Source organism: Saccopteryx leptura, chromosome 2 (genome assembly GCF_036850995.1).
Source record: "Saccopteryx leptura isolate mSacLep1 chromosome 2, mSacLep1_pri_phased_curated, whole genome shotgun sequence".
Lineage (NCBI taxonomy): Eukaryota > Metazoa > Chordata > Mammalia > Chiroptera > Emballonuridae > Saccopteryx > Saccopteryx leptura.
The window spans coordinates 275,278,764-275,302,476 of record NC_089504.1 but is presented as its reverse complement, the minus strand read 5'-3'; the positions used below and the strand labels follow the sequence as shown (position 1 = coordinate 275,302,476).

Below are 23,713 nucleotides of genomic sequence, written 5' to 3'. Positions count from 1 at the left end.
AGAGAAACCACATGATCATTTCAATAGATGAAGAAAAAGCATTTGATAAAATCCAGCATCCATTCATGATTAAAACTCTCAGCAAAGTGGAAATACAGGAAACATACCTCAACATGATAAAAGCCATCTATGAGAAACTCACAGCCAACATCATACTCAATGGGTAAAAATTAAAAGCAATACACTTAAGATCAGGAACAAGGCAGGGGTGCCCCCTTTCACCACTCTTATTTAACATACTCTTGGAAGTCCTAGCCACAGCAATCAGATAAGAAGAAGAAATAAAAGGCATTCAAGTTGGAAAAGAAGAAGTAAAACTATCATTATTTGCAGATGATATGATATTGTATATAGAAAACCCTAAGTCTCAGTCAAAAAACTACTGAACCTGATAAATGAATTCAGCAAAGTGGCAGGATATAAAATCAATACTCAGAAAACAGAGGCATTTTTATATGCCAACAATGAACAGTCAGAAAGAGAAATTAAGGAAACAATCCCCTTCACTATTACAACCAAAAAAATAAAGTACCTAGGAGTAAACTTAACCAAGGAGAATAAAGACTTGTACTCAGAAAATTACAAAGCATTGATAAAAGAAATCAAGGAAGATACAAACAATTGGAAGCATATACCGTGCTCATGGTTAGGAAGAATAAACATCATTAAAATGTCTATATTACCCAAAGCAATCAATAAATTCCGTGCAATACCAAATAAAATACCAATGACATACTTCAAAGATATGGATTACATATTCTAAAAATTTATATGGAACCAAAAAGAACACAAATAGCATCAGCAATCTTAAAAAAGAAGAATAAAGTGGGATGTATCACACTTCCTGATATCAAGTTATACTACAAGGCATTGTACTCAAAACAGCCTGGTACTGGCATAAGAACAGTATATACATCAATGGAACAGAACAGAGAACCCAGAAATAAACCTACAGCTCTATGGACAACTGATATTTGAGAAAGAGGTAAGGAAATACAATGGAGTAAAGACAGCCTCATTAACAAATGGTTTGGGGAAAATTGGACAGCTATCTGCAAAAAAAATGAAACTAGACCACCAACTTACACCAGTAACAAAAATAAACTTAAAATAGATAAAAAAAAACTTAAATGTAAGCCATGAAACCATAAGCATCTTAGAAGAAAACATAGGCAGTAAGCTTTCTGACATCTCTCAGAGCAATATATTTGCTCTTTTATCTCCACGAGGAAATGAAATAAAAGACAGGATAAACAAATGGGACTATATCAAACTAAAAAGCTTTTGTACTGCTAAAGACAATAAGAACAGAATAAAAAGACAAACTACACAATGGGAGAACATATTTGACAATATGTCTGATAAGGGGTTAATAACCAAAATTTATAAAGAACTTGTAAATCTCAACACCAGGAAGATTAACAATCCAATCAAAAAATGGGAAAAAGAAATGAGTAGACACTTCTCCAAAAAGGACATACAGATGGTCAATAGGCATATGAAAAAATGCTCAACATCATTAATCATTAGAGAAATGCAAATTAAATCCACAATGAGATATCACCTCACACCAGCCAGAATGGCGCTCATCAACAAAACAACACAGAATAAGTGCTGGCGAGGATGTGGAGAAAGGGAACCCTCCTGCACTGCTGGTGGGAATGCAGACTGGTGCAGCCACTGTGGAAAACAGTACAGAGATTCCTCAAGAAATTGAAAATCGAGGCCCTGGCCGGTTGGCTCAACGGTAGAGCGTCGGCCTAGCGTGCGGAGGACCCGGGTTCGATTCCCGGCCAGGGCACACAGGAGAAGCGCCCATTTGCTTCTCCACCCCTCCGCCGCGCCTTCCTCTCTGTCTCTCTCTTCCCCTCCCGCAGCCAAGGCTCCATTGGAGCAAAAATGGCCCGGGCGCTGGAGTTGTCTCTGTGGCCTCTGCCTCAGGCGCTAGAGTGGCTCTGGTCGCAACACGGCAACGCCCAGGATGGGCAGAGCGTCGCCCCATGGTGGGCGTGCCAGGTGGATCCCGGTGGGGCGCATGCGGGAGTCTGTCTGACTGTCTCTCCCTGTTTCCAGCTTCAGAAAAATGCAAAAAAAAAAAAAAAAAAAAAAAAAGAAATTGAAAATCGAACTGCCTTTTGACCCAGCTATTCCACTTTTAGGAATATACCCCAAGAACACCATAGAACGGCTCCAAAAGGAGAAATGCACCCCCATGTTTGTGGCAGCATTGCTCACAATAGCGAAGATCTAGAAACAGCACAAGTGTCCGTCAGAGGACGAGTGGATTAAAAAGCTTTGCTACATATATACTATGGAATACTACTCAGCCATAAGAAACGATGACATCGGAACATTTACAATAACATGGATGGACCTTGATAACATTATATGGAGTGAAATAAGTAACAAAAAAAATAAGAACTATATGAATCCATACATAGATAGGACATAAAAATGAGACTCAGAGACATGAACAAGAATGTGATGGCAACGAGGTTTGGGGGCGGGGGGGGATGGGGCAAAAAAGGAAGGAGAGAGGGGGTGGGGGAGGGGAGGGGCACAAAGAAAACCAGATAGAAGGTGACAGAAGACAATTTGACTTTGGGTGAGGGGTATACAGCATAATCAAATGTCAAAATAATCAGGAGGTGTTTTCTCTCAACATATGTACCCTGATTTATCAATGTCACTGCATTAAATTTAATTTTAAAAAATGGAAAAATAATGTTAAAAAAAAAACACCTAAGGGGAAAAATACATTATAGGTACAAGTTATTTTAATCAAGGAAAGTATAATTAATAAAGACCATAATATCTGCTGTGCTTCAAACATAGATAACAATAAATGTTACTAATTCAGAGATCCTGGAAAAAAATATTTTTCAATTTGTTGGCAATTTATTTTATTTATTCATTTTAGAGAGAGAGAGTGAATGGGGGGAGGAGCAGGAAGCATCAACTCCAATATGTGCCTTGACCAGACAAGTGCAGGGTTTCGAACCGGTGACATCAGCATTCCAGGTTGACGTGTTATCCACTGAGCCATCACAGGTCAGGTCAATTTTTTGGCAATTTAAAGAAGTCATTCAATTAATGTATGGCTTTGTTGTTTACTTATTCTAATGTCAACAAACAAAAACGTCTAAAAAAGTCCATAAAAATTTAGATCAGTTGCGTACTTCTACAATGTGTCTGTAGAGTCGTGGTGTACTTTTGACCGGTCACAGGAAAGCAACAAAAGACGAAAGAAATGTGAAATATGCACCAAATAAAAGGAAAATCCTCCCAGGTTTGTAGGATGATGTGGCAGCATGTGCGCATGAGCAGATGATGACATAACACCGTGTATACAGCAGAGCAGCCCACGGCCATGTCGGTCAAGATATGGACAGTACAGAGAAAACTTCACTGTGTTCCTAAACTCGAATCCGAGACCAAAGTGCAACATGAATATCGGCACATTTATAACGAAGCGCCACCACATAGGAATAACATTACTCAGTGGGATAAGCAGTTGAAGGAAACCAGCAGTTTGGTGGAGAAACCCTGTTCTGGTAGGCCATCAGTCAGTGACCAATCTGTAGAGGCTATACGGGATAGCTACCTAAGGAGCCCTAAAAAATCTGTTCGTGAGCCCACATCGAACTGCACTAAATAGGTATGAAACTGGGAGAGTTTTCCTTTTATTTGGTGCAGATTTCACATTTCTATTGTCTTTTGTTGCTTTCCTGTGACGGGTCAAAAGTGCACCATGACTATACAGACACAATGTATAAAATGTTAGAAGGGTCTAACACTCAAAAACAGCAAATGCTAGCTTGGTACAACGTGAACAGTGCGACCTTGTAGATTTCTTAGGGACACAGGACACACTCTAATTTCTGGCGTTGGTGGTTTTCTCTCCCTCCTTGAATAAAAAGCTATCTCATTTACACATATCACCTATCAGTAGGCAGCATTGTAGGGAGTAGCCTCAGATAACCTCAAGTTGTATCTGAATTAATCTGTGTGTGCATCCCCCCTCACTTGCTAAAGGCAGAGTAACCATTAAGCCACGTATTTCAGAAAAGGAAAATTAACTTAGTGTGTGGGTTGTTGGTGTTAGAAAAGGAAACGACCACACCTAGCTCAGGTAGCACTCTCCGCTCAGTTGGAATACGTCCTTCCTTTATCCAAAGACTCACATCAGGCAGAATTTTCTTCAAATGAGCCAGTGGGCAAAGAGCAGGGACTGCCACTCGTAATGCAATTGCATTTTTACAAGTTTTGTTTTACAAGTGTATAAAATTTAGTAGCACAATTTGGGCCAAAGCAACTTGTCTTTGAGAAGGAAATTAAGAGGGAATCAGAGTGGACCAAAGTAAATACTGTTTTACGCTATAAAGACCTTTTAATAGACCTTAAGTGCTCCTTTCCTTTCTGATCTCTGGTGAGAAACATTTAGAAAGATGAATTTGAGAAGAAATAATCAAGAATTAAATACAGCAGATAAGTTTCCTGCACCCATACTGCTCACAAAACTTAGGGGATATTTTATTGCTTCATATTCATTTTGAAATATCTCCTAATTTTGTGAGCAGTATTTTTTACTGACTAATTTTTAAGAATATAGTGATGCTTAGCAGCAGGGATGACTGTACTATTTATTTTTTAAAGACTAATTGAAGTATTTTTAAACCAAAGACTATTATTCCTTTTTTTTTTTTTTTTTTTTTTTTTTTTTTTTGTATTTTTCCGAAGCTAAAAACAGCGAGAGACAGTCAGACACACTCCCGCATGTGCCCCATCGGGATCCACCTGGCACGCCCACCAGGGGGCGATGCTCTGCCCTTCCGGGGCATCTCTCTGTGGCGACCAGAGCCACTCTAGCGCCAGGGGCAGAGGCCAAGGAGCCATCCCCAGCGCCCGCGCCATCTTTGCTCCAATGGAGCCTCGGGTGCAGGAGGGGAAGAGAGAGACAGAGAGGAAGGAGAGGGGGAGGGGTGGAGAAGCAGATGGGCGCTTCTCCTGTGTGCCCTGGTCGGGAATCGAACCCAGGACTTCTGCACGCCAAGCCGACGCAGACTATTATTCTTATCGATATAAATTAACTTTTACAAAAGGTTCTAATTCAAATTTATGTTTCTCATTTCAACATATATATGTGTGTGATATTGATATATATGTGTAAATATAACTTATATTCTGTTGTCAAATAGCTTGTCAATTCCTAGAACCTATAAGGAAAATAGTTTTGTGTAGAGAATTTTTTTTTTCTGAAGCTGGAAACGGGGAGAGACAGTCAGACAGACTCCCGCATGCACCCAACCAGGATCCACCTGGCACACCCACTAGGTAGGGGTTGATGCTCTGCTCCTCCGAGGCATCGCTCTGTTGCGACCAGAGCCACTCTAGCGCCTGGGGTAGAGGCCAAGAGGCCATCCCCAGCGTCCGGGTCATCTTTGCTCCAATGGAGCCTCTGCTGCTGGAGGGGAAGAGAGAGACAGAGAGGAAGTAGAGGGGGAGTGGTGGAGAAGCAGATGGGCGCTTCTCCTGTGTGCCCTGTCTTGGAATCAAAACCGGGACTTCTGCACACCAGTCCAATGCTCTACCACTGAGCCAACCGGCCAGGGCAGAGAATATTTTTTAAATGACACCAAAACAAGCATTTTTAAATTAAAAGGTTTTAATTTTTTTGTTTAAAATAATTATTTTACAATGGGGATTATTGACTGCTTTGACGATAAGTTACACAAACATCTCAACTAGTACACAATTCTTAACATATGTACCAAAAACGTAATCATGTAGTTAATGACTACTTTCTAAACCTTATTCCAGTGACTTTCCAGTTTAAAATTTGGAGGCTAATTGTTTCTAATAGAGTATCAATATCTTCAAATATTGATACCTTTTATATCAAAGTTCTACTCAGATATTAATATCATATATACTACATAAGCAAATTCAACCTTTCACAGCACATTCACAATGTTACTAGGAAAACTGGACTACCACACCAAAGATGTTACAGAGTACACAAAATTCTGAAAGGCGGAGCCAAGGTCACGGAGTGGTTTTCTTTAGAAAACAATTCTACCAAAAACATAGGAATAGAAGTAATATTAAATGTTCAAGACATATTAAATCCATGACTAGCTCCAAATTGCCAGTTAGTATGCTGCATTTTATGGGATATTAAAACTGTTCCCATCTCTGGAATACTAAGCTGATTCTCAAGACAATAAAAGCCTCATGTATTCATATCCCGCTATTTTCTGGTTGTACCAAAAGATAAACAACCAGCAAGTGATTCACCTCTTTAAAGAAAGTATTTATATTTTAAAAATGGGATGAAGTGAAATTACCCTCCTTCTTAGAAATGCTTCTAGAGATACTAAAAAATCTTACATTTACAAAATAGTTAATAATAATATTCCTGGAGAAGGATCCAAGATGGCAGCAGAGTAGGTGGATGTCACACTCGCCTCCTCCAGGACCAAACTAGAGTCACAACTAAATTTAAGAACAACCATCCTGAAAACCCACTTCAGGACTTAAAGAAGAAGGGTCTTCTAACCAAGGATTCACAGAAGAAGCCACATTAAAACAAGTAGAAAGGGCAGAGACGTGAAAAGGGCTGGCCCTGCTCGCAAGAGCAGCCGCGAAGCTTCTGGGGGGCTATTGCAGCTGCAAGAGAGTAACACTGAGAAGTGTGGGGCTGAAAACCCAAGCTGGAATCCCCCGCCTAGAGCATCAGGAATGTGAAGAGGTGCCCACATAGCATTTGACTGAAGAGCTGTGAGGTTTCTGTCTGCCAGAAAGAGACAGGAATTCACAGAGACATGGGATCCCTCATAATGGGCCAATGTATAGAGTCTTGGTAACAGCCACTTATCCTGGGATTCTGTGAAAAGAAGGATGAGTTGACTAGAGATGTATGAGGAGAGTCTGAAGTTTGCGACTCTGGTGAGAGACACAGTGGGGGACAGCCACCATGACTTCTTTAATGAATTATTGTCCAATACTGAAGCTATCAACTTTCATGGGTGGAGCACTCCCATCTGTGAGGCATCAGCTTGAGGGAAAATAACAGCCACACAACTTCAGGAATCCCTCTTGCCCACCCTAAAAAGATTAGGCCCTACTGTGGAATTGGTGGCCTTGGCCAGGAAATAGAGTTCTAGACAGATTAAGGGTCTGACTATGACTCATTTGTTTTTCTTTGAGGTAGGAGCTATTCGCTGACTTTCCCAAGAATCTTACTGCTGCTTCCCTTTAACAGGAGATGCAGTAGAACTGCCCTGCTGGCTGGTGGCACAACAACTCTCCAGTGGCTCTTTCAGTGGATGAGACTAACAAGGAGCTGGCAGATCTCAGGGTGCCTTCAGTCTTTTGCTGACCGGCCCCAAGTCAAGTTGACCTTGATGTACAGCTTGGTCCTTACACACACACCTAAGTCCAGCAGAGGCAGCCACAAACTGTGGATTGCTCATAGCTCCATGCAGGTTGCTGAGAGCCAGTCACAGGCTGCATCTTACATTGGTCGGCACCGGTTCTCTCCTAAGAAGCTCAGAACCAAAACAGCTAAGGGCCAATTTCAGACATCAGAGTAGTATCCAATTAACTGTACAGGCAACATTTTCAAAGGAGAGCTCACCAGGCACCATACACAGCTGAAGTGGATTCTGCTGCCCAGGGTCAGCACCTGCACAGCAACTTGCATGCTTTGGTTAAGGTAGAGCCTCACAGACAGACAGCCTGAGGGTCAGTCCCATACACAGTGGGCCAAATAGCTACAAGATGAATTACAATTGGAAATGAATAAAAATTTGGGGTAGCGATATTTATATCTGACAACATAGACTTTAAAATAAAGGCTATCAAAAGAGGTAAAGCAAAACACTACATAATGATAAAGAAAGAAATCCAAGAGGATATAACCCTTGTAAACATTTATGCACCCAATGTAGGAAAACCTAAATATGTAAAGCAATTTTTTTTATTTTTTACAGGAACAGAGAGAGGGTGAGAGAGAGGGATAGATAGGGACAGAGAGACAGGAACAGAGAGAGATGAGAAGCATCAATCATCAGTTTTTTGTTGCGACACCTTAGTTGTTCATTGATTGCTTTCCCATATGTGCCTTGACTGCGGGTCTTCAGCAGACTGAGTAACCCCTTGCTCAAGCCAGCGACCTTGGGTCCAAGCTGGTGAGCTTTTTGCTCAAACCAGATGAGTCTGCGCTCAAGCTGCCGACCTCGAGGTCTTGAACCTGGGTCTTCTGCATCCCAGTCTGACACTCTATCCACTGTGCCACCGCCTGGTCAGGCTGTAAAACATATGTTGATAGACATAAAGGCAGATATTGATAGCACTATAGGCATAGCGGGGGATTTAGCACCGCTTTGACATCAATGAATAGAATTTCGAGACAGAATATCAACAATGAAAGTGCTGCTTTAAATGGCATATTATATCTACTGAATTTAATTAATAGCATCAGAGCATTTCATCCCAAACAGCATAATAAAGATTTATTTATTTATTTATTTATTTCTATTTTTCTGAAGTGAGAAGTAGGATGGCAGAGACACTCACTCCCTCCTGCACCTGACCAGGATCTACCTGGCAAGTCCTAGGGGACAATGCTCTGCCAATCTGGGGATAAATAACATGTTATCAACTAGTGAGATCAAGAAAGAAATCAAAAGATACTTTGAAACAAATAAAATTAAGAACACAATAACCCTAAATTTATGGGACAGCTGTGAAAGCAGCCCTAAGAAGGAAATTTATAGCAATACAGGCCTAACTCAAGAAAAGAGAAAAATCTCAAATGAACAATCTAACCTTACACTTAAAGGAACTTGAAAAAGAACAACAAGCTAAGCGAGTAGAAGGAAGGAAATAATAAAGATCAGAGCAGAAATAAATAAAATAGAGACAATATATATATAGTTATAATATATATATACAGTTATAGATATAGATATAGATATATACAAAAGATCAATGAAACCAAGAACTAGTTCTTTGAAAAGATAAACAAGATTGACTAACCTGTAGCCAGATTCATCAAGGAAAAAAAGAGGACCCGAAAAAATAAAAATCAGAGATGAAAGAGAAAACATAACGACAGACAACAAAGAATTACACACCATTCTAAGAAAATATTATGAACAATAATGTGCCAAAAAATGGGAGAATCTGGATAAAATAAATAAATTTCTAGAAACATACAATCTTCCAAAACTGAATCAGGAAAATCAGAGAATCTAAATAGAATACAGCTAGTGAAATTGAAGCAGAAATCAAAAACTCCCAACAAACAAAAGTCCTGGACTGGGTGACTTCATAGGTAAATGCCATCCAACATTCAAAGAATTAACACCTGTCCTTCTCAAAGGATTCTCAAATTTGAACAAGAGGGAAGACCCCAACTTTATTTTATGAGGCCATCATTATCCTAATTCCAAAACCAGATAAAGACACTAAAAAAAATTATAAGTTTGTATCCCTGATGTACCTAGATGCTAAATTAATCAGCAAAATATTAGCAAACTAGATCCCACATACATTAAGAAGGCCATAAAACACAATTACGTGGGATTTTTTTCAGGGGATGTTCAGTTGGTACAACATCTGCAAATCAATAAACACAATACACCACATAAACAAAATAAAGAATAAAAATCACATCATCATATCAATAAAGGCAGAATAGCATTTGATAAAATCCACCACATATTTATGAAAATAACTCTCAGTAATGTGGGAATAGAGAGGAAAACCTCAATCTAATAAAGGCCATATATGACACCCCATAGCCAACATCATATTCAAGGGGCAAAAACTACAAGTGTTTCCCTTAAGATCAGGAACAAGACAGGAATGTACGCTATCACCACTCTTATTCAGTGTACATCTGGAAGTCCTAGCCATAAAAATAAGACAAGAAGAAGATATAAAAGGCATCCAAATTGAAATGGAAGAAGTAAAACAGTTACTTTTTGGAGATAACAGGATATAATATAAAAAGAAGATTACACACACATACACGCACACACACACACAACACTAGAACAGATAAATGAATTCAGCAAAGTATCAGAATACAAAATAAATATCCAGAAATCAGTTGCAGCATTACTACTATTATTATTATTATTATTATTATTATTATTATTTGTATTTTTCCGAAGTTAGAAGCCAGGAGGCAAACAGATTCTAGCATACGCACCACGGAGATCCACCCAGCATGCCCACCAGGAGGCGATGCTCTGCCCATCTGGGGCATTGCTTGTTGCAGCCTGAGCCATTCTAACACCTGAGGCAGAGGCCATTGAGCCATCCTCAGAGCCTGAGCCAACTTTGCTCCAATGGAGCCTTGGCTGTGGGAGGGGAAGAGAGAGACAGAGAGGAAGGAGAGGGGGAGTGGTGGAGAAGCAGATGGGAGCTTCTCCTGTGTGTGCTGGGTGCGAATTGAACCTGGGTTTCCACATGCCAGGCCAACGCTCTATTGCTAAGCCAACCAGCCAGAGCTTGTTGCATTTTTATATACCAATAATGACCTATTAGGACGGGAAACCAAGAAAACAATACCATTCACAATTGCTTCAAAATGAATAAAATACCTAGGAATGAATTTAACCAGGTATATAAAAGACTCGTACCCAGAAAACTATAGGATACTAAAGAAAGAAATTAAAGAAGATACAAAACAGTGAAATATATATCATGTTCATGCATTTAAAGAATAAACATCATTTAAATGTCCATATTACCCAGAGTTTTCCCACATAATTGATCCGCAATGTGTCCTGGGCAGAGAGACTTTTTTAAGCTTTCCGAGTGCTTCTAATACACAGGTAAGGTTGAGAACCTCTTCATTAGAGACTCTTCACTCCCACAGTCCGTTTCGACATGGAAACTTAAAAAGATAAAAGCAAAAAAATTGTATTTACTTAAGAAATGTGAAGTTTCAGTAAATCAGCCTATTAAAGATATCCAAAATTGCCTAAGACTTCAGTCAAGGGCTTGATGCCTGGCTAACAAACAAGATGATCTGTGGTTTAAAAGCACAGAAGCAATTTTTCTAATACCAACACTGGAGGAAAATTAGCTTGACTATAAGTAATAATTTTAACAAATTTTATTTGGGTTTAACTTGGGTTATTTTTTATACTTGTATATTGCTATAATATATGCAGGGAGAACATTCAAGATAACTAATGATACGTTTTCGGCGAATGTTGAAGAGAGCTAGAACTGGAGGAATTTGAGTTTGTTAAAGCAAAGTCTAAGTTTAAGGAACAAAGGCAACTCTGCTATTCTATAATGTAGTAATAATACATGCCTGACAGCGAATAGTGTAACTCAGAATAAACTATTTTACATATTTTAAGACTTTGCAAACTTCTATTCAAGAACAGAATTTAACATACTATACTGACTTCCAAAAACCATGCAAAATAGAGTGACTACACTCATTTTTCTTTCTTTTTTTCCCCCCTTAATCTGCAATGCTTTTATCATTTCCAGGCTCATCTATGAAAGGTTACACTGAAATGAATTCTTTGTAAATTGTAACACTGCTGCCCTCCTGTGGACTGTTAGGGCATTTAACAAGCCCTTTCTTAGCCTTTCAAAATGTCTTTATTCAGAGGTTTATCATTTATTCCCAAAGGTTATTTATAATTTCTTTATCTGGTATCAACTGGTCCTTTTTTGGTTTCCTTTTTTGAAATTAACATTTTTAAATGACTAAACTCTGCCCCTTATTGCTTAATATGGAGACGTACAACATTGGAGTCTGAGGTCAAACATTTTCCTTCCCTTTCATTTGCATACCAGCAGAAAGGGAACAATTACCCTATGTATAATTCACGTACAAAAAGTTACTAACCCAGAAAATTCACTTGCTAGCCCAAAAAAACCTACACAAAAAAGGTAATGTCGATTTTTGCAGGAGGAGCCACAGATAATTTATGCAGCTATTAAAAACACTCAATTATTGTATGTTACAGGGGGAAGCCTAGTACCGAATATCAGAAACAAACAACAGCTCTGCTATCCTGGGACATAGGTTGCAGCTTGTGGCTTCAAGTCTGTAATCTACTGACATTTGGATAAGATGGGTAGGTTTTCCAGCTTTGAGATATAATTGATGTATTTCATTGTGTAGAATGATAGCAGAGAAAAATAGATTCTGTTGTCACAGTAAATGCCAACATTGAGCCACAGATATTTCTGTTAGGTCACTTTTATAAAAGTAAGAATGAAGAGAAATGATAACTCCCCTCACTGAGTCCCATTCACTGTCTCCTTACTTGTACCTTCTATAATTAAGTGTCATATGGAGTGCCTGGGTTTCATAATCAAAGACACTATGGTGTTATTTTGTTGACAGAGATAATCATGGCCAATTCAATGCCAACAGAACACCCCAGTTTGAGGTGCGGTGAGGGGAAGGAATTTATTCAGTGAAAACTGCTCAACCCTGAAACAGCACGGCTGTGGGACAGCACAGGTGTGAGATAGTTTAATCGTGAAATAGCAGGACTACATAACAGCTCAACTGCTGGACAGCAGGACTGTGGGACAGCAGGACTGTGGGACAGCAGGACTGGGAGATGGCCCACAATGCGACCCTGGCAACCTCGGTCCAAGTGATTTATCTCCAGCAGGAAAAAGGAAGTCTTCAGTGAAAACTGAAAATGTCCTTCCCCCTAATAGGTGTGAAGCCGGCTCATGTAGGAAGACTTCTCTCCCTGGCCTGGATTGCTATGTTCCCAAGAAAATGAGGGCTCCAAATCCACAGTTTGATTGGTCGAAAACACACTGTCTTGATTAGTCAGAATTTAACCACACTGATTGATCAGGAAATGCAAATGTGGATAAACCTGCACCGATCCCATTAGACTGGGAAAGTCTCAGTTCTATTGAACCTCTCTTATGAGGGTCAAGATGGCAGTATCACTGTGCGGGAGGCTTGGCAGCCCAGTCTCTGGGTTTTTCCTGTAATGCCGAGGGCATGAGGGGCCTCTGTAAACATAGGCTACTAGGCTGTGGTTATGAATCTGGCTCATTTTTAATGTTCTAGAATTGAGATTGCTTCACCACAAAAGTCTCCCTCCTATTAATTCTTCCTTCTCATCCAACCAATCATGGCATTAATTACATCCACTAATTTGACACTTAAACACTCTTGGGCGCTGGTAGGGTACAGTTGATCAGTTGATTCCCAGTCAGGGCACATACAAGAATCAACCAATGATGGCATTAATAAGTGGAACAATAAAGCCGTCGTTTCTCTCTTTTCCTTCTCTCTCTCCCCCTTCCTCTCTCTCTAAAAATCAATAAAACAAAGTGTTTTAATTTAAAACATGTTTGTACTTATCTTTTTCAAGCATATGTATTTTGTCTTCAATAAAACATTTAGTTCCGAAATGGCAAGGGCTGCATCGATTGAGGCCCAGTATACTTAATGGCATAGTATTTAATAATTCAACAACACGGGGTCCTCTCAAGGGAACAGGGGGCAGTCATTTACTTTTGGGCAAAGGGTGCAATGGACAAACCATTCTGTGTTTTGAAACCTAGGAGGCCTTGAGAGGGAGAATTCAGAAGCAGACAAGATACCACGGAAATCTCAAGAATAGACCCTATTTATGTCTGATTAATGCCAAATTACAGCAGGGGCCCTGGCACTATTGACAGTCTGGAGACCCAGAGGCAGGTTAAACGGTGTGCACACTGGACCTACGCCTTGAGCCCCGACTTCTGAAAGGCCTGGCAAAATCCCAACATTCCACTTCTTTCTAATATAAGGGACCCGATATTTTCTTCTGCCCCTGGGACCTCAAACGACCTTAATCTGCCTCTGTGGAGACCCCAGGACAAAAGTGGAACCCTAGGGTCTTGAACCCTAGATGACTCACTGTCTAGAGCAGGGGTCTCAAACTCAACTCAGCATGTGGGCCGCAGAGCAAGATCACAGCCATTTGGCGGGCCCCCCTAGGTCTACAAAAGGCAACTGTTACGCAACACTTTTCTCACTGCAGTTGAAAAAAAAAAAAAAATCAGTACAACAAGCTAAATAGTACATGCAGTTTACTCAGTGTCACAAAACGACCAGAAACTGTAGTTCGCATCACAACTGCTGTTAACTAAGCTAATATCTAGCTAGGATGCTAGAGAAATGAAAAATACAAGTAGGCCCCTAGGCTTACTTAATTTTATCGAAAATATTTTGAACTTCGTGGATTAGTCTGCGGGCCCCACAAAATTGTTCGGCGGGCCGCATGCGCCTGCGGGCCGCGAGTTTGAGACCCCTGGCCTAGAGTTTAGGTTTCTATTTTTAGGACCATGCGCTTTATTTGCCATCCAGGGTTCCACAACGATGACTTGGCCAGCTGTTGTTTCCTTTCCACCGTTCCTGAGTGGGGTGGTAACTGCCCATTTAGGACAAGGCGGTGAACCACAAATTCCCCCAAACCTGGGCTGTGCTTCAGGGTAGCTGTGAAAAAGGATTGGCTCGGGAGTGCAGGCGAGCCTGAGCTGTCAGAGGGTGGGGGTGCTGACCACGGCCAGGCCACGCCCCGCTCCCACGGGGCGAACGCCCCGCCTATTCTGAGGCTCCTCAAGGAAGCCTGCCATTGGTCCGCCCGTCCCTTCCGTCACGGCCCGCATCGCGCCCACCAGCGGTACCTCACTAGACACATTGTTAGACTGGGGATTGTTGCATCTCCCACCCGCCACAATCAAAAAGGTAAATGCTCGCTCACTGTCCCTCCGGTTTCCCGCTGATGTCGGGAAAAATGACGGTGTCTCCCACGCCGCGCAGGGCACCTTCCTACCACCTCGAGAGTCTCTTTTCTTCTTGGCGCTTCGTTGGGATCCATTTGGTGACCCTAGTGCTCCTGCTACCCTCAGGCTCCGGTAGGGGACCGGAAAGGTTGTGAGCTCTGGAGACGAACTGGAGCGGGTTGAGAGCTGGCCTCCCTGAGCCCAGGACGGAAGGAACTTTGCTTGGTGGGTGGGGTCGTAGGCACGGGGCTTGGTCGACCCGGGTGGTGCAGAGTTGGGGTGGAAGGCTCAGCCACAGATCCTCAGGGTTGTGCTGTGGCGGATCCGGGACGTGGGGACCCGGTAGTGCCCGCGGTGAGGGCTAGTTGGTGATAGTCACTGAGCCTCGGAGGGTGCAAGACACACCCATTTTTGCCTGGGACCAAGCTGTGTCCCTAGCACAAGCTTGCAGGTGTTTGGGGACTGAGTTAATGGGGATGTGAAGCCCTCACCTGTGCTTAAAGTGAGGGCTTGCTCTGGAGTGCCCCGGTGCTGTTCGGGTGGGGCGTTTTGCGATGTGTTTCCTGGGCGGGATAATACTTGGGCGAGTGGAGTGTTTGTGCCCCACTGGGTTAGGCTGCAGGATCCGAAGCCAGGTATTATTATGGGGTGTCTGCTTTATGGAAATGTTCAGGCCAGCGGTGTGGAGTGTGGGGTAAGGAAGATCACTACTTGCCTTGTATGGCTGTTGGGAAGCAGTTCTGCAAGGAGCTCTTAAGTGAGAGCTGGCTCTGGGTCTTGGGTTTAGGGGGATTAAGAAGGAAGCGAGCGCTCAGTGATTGTTGTCCATAAGGTAACAGGCTGCTTGTTGCCCCACAAATTGTATTGGTAATTGGTTTGCAGGCATTTTCCTTTTCTTTCTTTTTCTTTTTAACCATGGAGTCACATTCATATTCACATCCAATATAGATAATATCCTATTCTGTCCCCAAATGACTTTTGGACAATATTTTTTCTCTTTTTCATCAGGTTGGGTCCCATTTGAGGGAGATTCGAAGAAATCTAAAAAAATACTGGCAGCCAAATCTAGTTAGAAACAAAAGTCCTAAGAAATGAATGATAAATAATATCAATAGGGTTTTGCCCAAAGTTTATAAACTGAAGCTGAAGGCCACCCACTAACTTGGATTCATGTTTCGTATATTCATGTACACACACACACATGCTTATTGTATAAAAAGTATACAATCTAAAAACATACCCTAATTATTTTTAGGACCCTATTACATATACAGTTTGTAGGCTGCATTCTGTCCTTAGCAGAATTCACTCAATAAATATGTATTTGCCTTGTATGTGCCTGATCCATTCTGGTTTTGGCAATACCCTGGTGAGTATTAACAAACCATTCCTATTTTGAGATCCTTATTTCACTATTTGTCTGCTTGCACCCACTCACACATGAACATAGACAGTGACTATGTTTTGCTCACTCTTAGATCCCCAGTGCCAGCACACAGTAAGTAATCAATAAGTATTTGCTGAAATCTATTGGAACTAGAGACAGTAATCAAACCATAGTACTAATATGTTATAGGCTAAGACAGGTGCCTGGGGAGAAGTAGCATGATTCTCTGACAGTATTTCACAAATGACTGGTATAAGGGAATAATTTTGTGCTCATCATATAGGTTAAACTGCAACTTTCGGAATTTTGAACTTGCTGTCGCTCAGTCTGGGTACATTCTTCTCCTGCATCTTGTATAATTGGGCCTTTCTTCCAAACTGAGTTATGATGTTACCCCCTTCGGGACCGTTTCTAAGCAAACTATTTCAGGAAGACCTACACAATCCAGCTCATACTTCCCATAACTTGCAGTCACTCTTCAAAAACTATCACTTCTATTTTATCTCTATTAGAATGAAGACATTTTCTCTGTCTTCTCACATTTCTCTTTATAAATGAACAATTTTGTACCTTGGTGTCAGCACTCATTTAAAACTATTAAGTGCCTTCCCCCAAAAAATAATAATAAATATAGTAGTCAGTAAAAATTCTAATCAAACAGGAAAACTAAAGCTACCCTGAGAAAAATGAAAAGAAAAACAAACTTTACAAAATTTATGGGAGATACCAAAAGGAGCTATAAGACAATAGTTTATAGGTATACAGTCCTTTATTAATAAGCAGAAATAATACCATATAAACAATATAATTTACATCCAAAGGAACTAGAAAAAAGAGGAACAAACAAAACCCAAAGTAAGTAGAAGGAAGGAAATAAAGAAATAGAAAATACATTTTTTTTAAAAAAAGGAAAGATCAGGGAAGCTAAGAGGTGGTTCTTTGAAAGGATAAATAACATTAACAGACTTCGATCACGAAACATAAAGTAAAAAGAGAGAAGACACAAAAGAAAAAAATCATAAATGAAAAAAAAGATATTGCTACCGACAACATATAAATATAAAGGATCATTAAAGAATATATGAACAGGCCCTGGCCAGTTGGCTCAGCTGTAGAGCATCAGCCCAGCATGTAGAAGTCTGGGTTTGCTTCCTGGTCAGTGTACACAGGAGAAGCAACCATCTGCTTCTCCATGCCTCCCCATTCTCGCTCATGCTCTCTCTCTCTCTCTTCTTCCTGCAACAATGGCTCAAATAAACCAGTTGGCCCCCAGGGCTGAGAATGGCGTCTTGGCCTCACCTTAGGTACTAGAATAGCTGGGTGGGTAGCAATGAAGTAGGGTCCCAGGTGGGCAGAACATCAGCCCCAGAATAGGTTGCTGGGTAGATACCAGTTGGGGTGCATGTGGGAGTCTTTCCCTCCACCTCCCTGCCTCTCACTTGTTAAGAAAAATAAAGAAAGAGAGAAAGATAAAAAAAGAAAGAACGAATGAACAAAAGAACAAAAAAAAAGAAAGGTGAGAGAGAATGAAAGAGAAAGAAAGAAAGAGGAAGGAAGGAGGAAGGAAGGAAGGAAGGAAGGAAGGAAGGAAGGAAGGAAGGAAGGAAGGAAGGAAGGAAGGAAGGAAGGAAGGAAGGAAGGAAGGAAGGAAGGAAGGAAGGAAGGAAGGAAGGAAGGGGACTACAGGAACAACGATATCTCAACAAACTGGATAATCTACAAAAATGGATAAATTTCTAGAAGCATACAAGCTTCCAAGTCTAAACTAGGAAAAAACAGAGAATCTGAACATACCAGTAACTAGCAACTAAACGCAAGCAATTTTTTTTTTAATTAATAACAAAATGAAGCCCAGGGCCAATAGCCTCACAGGTGAATTCTACCAAATATTTAAAGAATTAGTACCTACGTTTCTGAAACTATTTCTGAACATTAAAGAGGAAGGAATATTCCCAAACTTATTTTATGAGGCTAGCATTAGTCCAATACCCAAATAAAACAAAGACACTACCATAAAAAGAATTACAAGCCCTGGCAGTTTGGCTCAGCAGTAGAGCATCGGCCTGGTGTGCGGGGGGACCCGAGTTCGATTCCTGGCCAGGGCACATAGGAGAAGCTCCCATTTGATTCTCCACCCCCCCCCCCTTCCTCTCTGTCTCTCTCTTCCCCTCCTGCAGCCAAGGCTCTATTGGAGCAAAGATGGCCCGGGCGCTAGGGATGGCTCCTTGGCCTCTGCCCCAGGCGCTAGAGTGGCTCTGGTCAAGGCAGAGCGAGGCCTCAGAGGAGCAGAGCATTGCCCCTGGTGGGCAGAGCGTCGCCCAAGTGGGCGTGCAGGGTGGATCCCGGTCGGGCGCATGCGGGAGTCTGTCTGACTGTCTCTCCCCGTTTCCAGCTTCAGAAAAATACAAATTAATTAATTAATTAATTATTAAGAATTACAGAACAATATCCCTGATGAAAATAGATATTATAATTCTCCACAAAATTCAACAAACCAAATTCAACATCTGTTAAAGGGATTACAGGGTGGGACAAAAGTAGCTCACAGTTGTTCATATGGAAAATAAAATAATACAATAAAAATTAATAATACAAGAATAAACTCTAGTTTTGTGTACTTATAACTGTGTACTTACTTGCCCCACCCTATATATATCATGATAAAATGGGATTTATACCAGGGATGAGGGATGGTTCAACATCCACAACAATCAATGTGATTCATTACATCATTAAAACCAATGATAAAAATCATAATTATCTCAATAGATGCAGAAAAAGCAGTTGACAGAATTTAACATCTATTTATGACAAAAACACTCAACGAAGTGGTGTAGAAGGAACTTACCTTAACTTTTTCAAGCCATATGTAACAAGCACACAACTAATATGTTCAAAAGTTTTCAGGAATAAGAAAAGGATGCCTACTCTCACCACTTTTATTCAAAATAGTATTAAAATTCTGAGCTACAGCAATCTAAAAAGAAAAAGAAATAAAACGCATCCAAATTGTAAAGAAAGAAGTAAAACTATAGGCATTTTGTAATGACATGATACTATACATAGAAAATCCTAAAGAATCCACCAAAAAATTCATGGAATTAATAAAGGAATTTAGTAAAGTAGCAGGATACAAAATTAATGTACTAAAGGTACTGAAGCTGGTCAAGTTCCTAAACATGAATAAGAAAAAATAAGGAGAAGAAATAAATAAAACAATCTCATTTACAATTGCAAGGAAAAAATTTAAAAAACAATAAATTTTATCAAAGGGAATAAAGACGTGTACTTAAAAACTATAGATATTGAATAAGACCCACATAAATGGAAAGATATACTATGCTCATGTATTGGAAAGATTAATATTATAAAAATAACCATGGTACACAAAGCAATCTATAGATCCAATACAATCCTTTTTAAAATATCAATGGCCTTTATCTCTTCTAGATCTATATCCATTTTAGGATTACTACTTGTTATAGAACAAAATAATAATCCTAAAATTGATATAGAACCACAAAAGACACCAAATAGCCAAAGCAACCTTGAGAAAGAAGAATAAAGATGGAGGTATCACACTCCCTGGTTTAAAACTGTACTACAAAGTAGTAATGATCATAAGAGTATGGTACAGGTACAAAAACAGACTCAGAAATCAATGGAACAGAATAGAAAGCCCAGAATAAACCCTTGCTTATATTGTCAACTAAGCTACAAAAAAGAGGAAGGATATACAATGGAGAAATTAAAATCTCTTCAATAGTGTTGGGGAAAATGGACCACTCTCTTACACCACATACAAAAATAAACTTAAAATGGATTAAAGACATAAATATAAGCCTGAAACCATAGATACCCTAGAAAAAACATAAGTAGTAAACTGTTTGACATATCTCTTAGCAATGATGTTTTGGATATGTCTCTTCAGACAAGAAGAACAAAAGTAAAAATAAGCAAATGGGACTTTATCAATCAAAAATGTACTACATGGCAAAGGACATCATCAAAAAATGAAAAGACAACCTACAGTATAGAAGAATACACTTCCATGTATATATATCAGATAAGAGATTGATAACCAAAAATATATGAAGAACTCATACAAATCAATAACAAAATTAATAGACAACCAATCAGAAAACAGGCTAAAGATATGAAAGACATTTCTCCAAGAAGGCACACTTATGGCCAACAGACATAGGAAAAGATGCTCAATATCACTAATCATCAGGAAAATGCAAATCAAAACAGCAGTGAGATACCACATCACACCAGTCAGGATGACTATATTTAAAAAGTCGGAAAAATGCCTGACCAGGCGGTGGCGCAGTGGATAGAGTGTCGGACTGGGATGCAGAAGGACCCAGGTTCAAGACCCCAAGATCACCAGCTTGAGGGCGGGTTCACCTGGCTCGAACAAGGGGTTACTCAGTCTGCTGAAGGCCCATGGTCAAGGCACATATGAGAAAGCAATTAATGAATAGCTAAGGTGTCACATTGAAAAACTGATGACTGATGCTTCTCATCTCTCTTCGTTCCTGTCTGTCTGTCCCTATCTATCCCTCTCTCTGACTCTCTCTCTGTCTCTGTTAAAAAAAAAAAAAAAAAAAGTTGGAAAATGATATACGGAGAAAATGGAGCCCTTGTGCACTGTTGGTGGCACTGCAGATTGGTGCAGTCACTATGGAGAGCTGTATGGATATTCCTTAATAAAATAAAAACAGATCTACAGTACAACCCAACAACTCCAATTCTGGGTAATCTAAAAGGTATATGCACATATTTGTTCCTTGCAGCATTACTTACAATAAGATATGAAAACAAAGTAGGTGTTCATCAGTAGAAAAATAAATAAAAAATTTTGATATATATACAGAAAGTGGAATATTGTACTGTAATAAGAAAGACAATAAATCTTGTCATTTGCAGCAACATGGATGGACTTAGAGGGTGTTCTGCTAAATTAAGAAAGATAGCGAAAGACAAATATGATATGATTTCACTTATTGTAGAATCGGAAAAAGGAAAACTAGCTGACCTGTGGTGGCGCAGTGGGTAAGCATCGACTGCAATGCTGAGGTCACCAACTTGCCTGCTCCTGGGAAATATGAGAAGCAACTACAGGTTGATGCTTGCCCTTCTTTCCCATCCCTTTTTCTCTGTCTCTCTCTCCTCTACCCAACTCAATCAATAAAAAAACTAAAAATAAATAAATAAAAACTCATAGAAACAGTGAATAAAGAAGTGGTTGCCAGAAAGAGGCAGATGAAAAAGTGTAGAGAAATATAGTCAATAATATTGTGATAAGTTTTCACAGTGACAGATGATTCCTGGAATTAGTGAGATGATCTCATTGTAAGGAATAAAACTGTCTAATTACTATATTGTATACCTGAAAATAATATAATCAATGGAATATTATGATATATACTATTATACTTAAATTTAAAAACATAAATTTGGAAAACCTAAATAGAGTAATCACTAGAAAAGAAATTGAAGCAGTAATTAAAATCTGCGCCTTAAACAAAAGTACAGGCCCAGGTGGCTTTACTGGTCAATTCTGCCAAGCATTCAAAAGAATATAATACCAATTCATGTCAAGCTCTTTCAAAAAATAGAAGAGGAGGCAATACTTACAAACTCATTTTATGAGGCCAACTTTATCCTAATAACAAAACCAGGCAAGGACAACACACAAAAAAATTTATAGGCCAATATTTCTGATGAACATCAATGGAAAAATCCTAAACAAAATACTAGCAAATCTAATACAGCTATTCATGAAAAGGATCATATGTAATATGATCAAGTGGGATTCATTCCAGGATGGACAGATGATTCTACATTCATAAATTAATCAATGTGATGTACCACATTAACAAAATAAAAGATAAAAACCATATGATCATTACCAGATGAAGAAAAGGTATTTGACAAAATAAAACATCTATTTATAACAAAAACACAACAAAGAAACAAAGTATCTTAACATGATAAAAATATTATATGACAACTGTTCAGCTAATGTTACACTCATTGGTGAAAAACTGAAAGCTTTCACTCTCAGATCAAGACAAGACAAGGAAGCCCACTCTCACCACTGTTATTCAACATAGTACTGAAGTCCTCACCAGAAAAATTAGACAAGCAAGTGAACTAAATGGCATCTAAATTGGGATTGAAGGAGTTAAGCTGTCATTATTTCCATATATCAAAATTCTGTATATAGAAAACCTTAAAGACTCCATCAAAAGACTATTAGGAGCCTGACCACGCAGTGGTGCAGTGGATAGAACATCATCAGCCTAGGACACAGAGGACCCAGGTTAGAAACCCGGAGGTCACTGGCTTGAGTGTGGGCTCACCAGCTTGAGCACAGGGTCGCTGGCTGGATCATGGAATCACAGACATGAACCCATGGCCGCTGGCTTGAGCCCAAAGGTTTCTGTCTTGAAGCCCAAGGTCACTGGTTTGAGCCCAAGGTGGCTGGTTTGAGCAAGGGTTTGCAGGCTCAGCTGGAGCCCCCCACTCAAGGCACATATGAGAAAGCAATCAATGAACAACTAAGGTCCTGCAACAAAAAAGTGATGCTTCTCATCTCTCCCCTTCCTGTCTGTCTGTCCCTATCCATTCCTCTGTCTCTGTCTTTATAGCTAAGAAAAACAACAACAGATGATTAGATAAAGAACGGTGGAGCATGTATGCAATGGAATTCTACGCGGTCATAAAAAAATTAAATATTACTATGTTCAAAGAAGTGAATAGACATTGAGAGGATTGTTTTAATTAAGTCAGCTCAAAAAGGACAAAAACTATATGATTTCACTCATATATTGGATATTAAAAAAAGCAACAAATGAGCAAACAAAACAAATAAATAAAAACATCACAGTTACAGACAACAGAATGGTGGTTACCATAATGGAAGTGTTGTGGGGGAAGGATGACATGGTTTAAGGGAGGTGGGGGAAGGAGACTAAATTTCACCGTAGAGTGCACAGATGTCCTATTACAATGGTGTACACCTGAAATTTATATAATGTTATTAACCAATGTTATTCCAATAAATTTAATTTTAAGAGTCACATGATTTTTGCTATTTCATAGAAGTGTATATATATATGCTACCATATATATATACTTATAAATATATAAATATATATAAAAGCTTAACATCAATCTGATATAAAAGCAATCTGGAGAGTAAGAAAAGAGTTTCTCAGGGGTCAAAATAGATCCATCTCCTTTCCCCTTAGGACCTTACCCTTCTAGGTGAAGCCTCTGCATTCTTCTAGCCCTTTAGGACTTAACTTTATGTGCATGCACCACATTATTTTATCGAATTAGTCAGATTTTCAAGCCCACAGATAATTTAAAGAAAGAGAATTGCTGAAGTAGATGCCATGGACCAGCGCGGCTCCAAATACCGGTGTGAAATTAAGGAAACACACTTGTCAAAACAAAAACGGTGGGACTAGGAGAACTCTTCAAACTGCCTGGCAGTATCTGAGTGACTCATAGGCCCAGATC

General features: G+C 39.8%; 1 protein-coding gene across 1 annotated transcript in view; it reads left to right on the top strand.

The window, feature by feature from the left end:
* The first annotated feature begins 13,430 nt into the window (after positions 1-13,430).
* Positions 13,431-23,713, top strand: part of LOC136392015 (membrane cofactor protein-like) — an 86,349-nt gene continuing 76,066 nt past the window's right edge. The window contains exons 1-2 of the mRNA XM_066364005.1: positions 13,431-13,459; positions 14,496-14,752. Of these exons, the coding sequence (XP_066220102.1) occupies positions 13,431-13,459; positions 14,496-14,752 (286 nt within the window). The remainder of the gene's footprint in view (positions 13,460-14,495; positions 14,753-23,713) is intronic.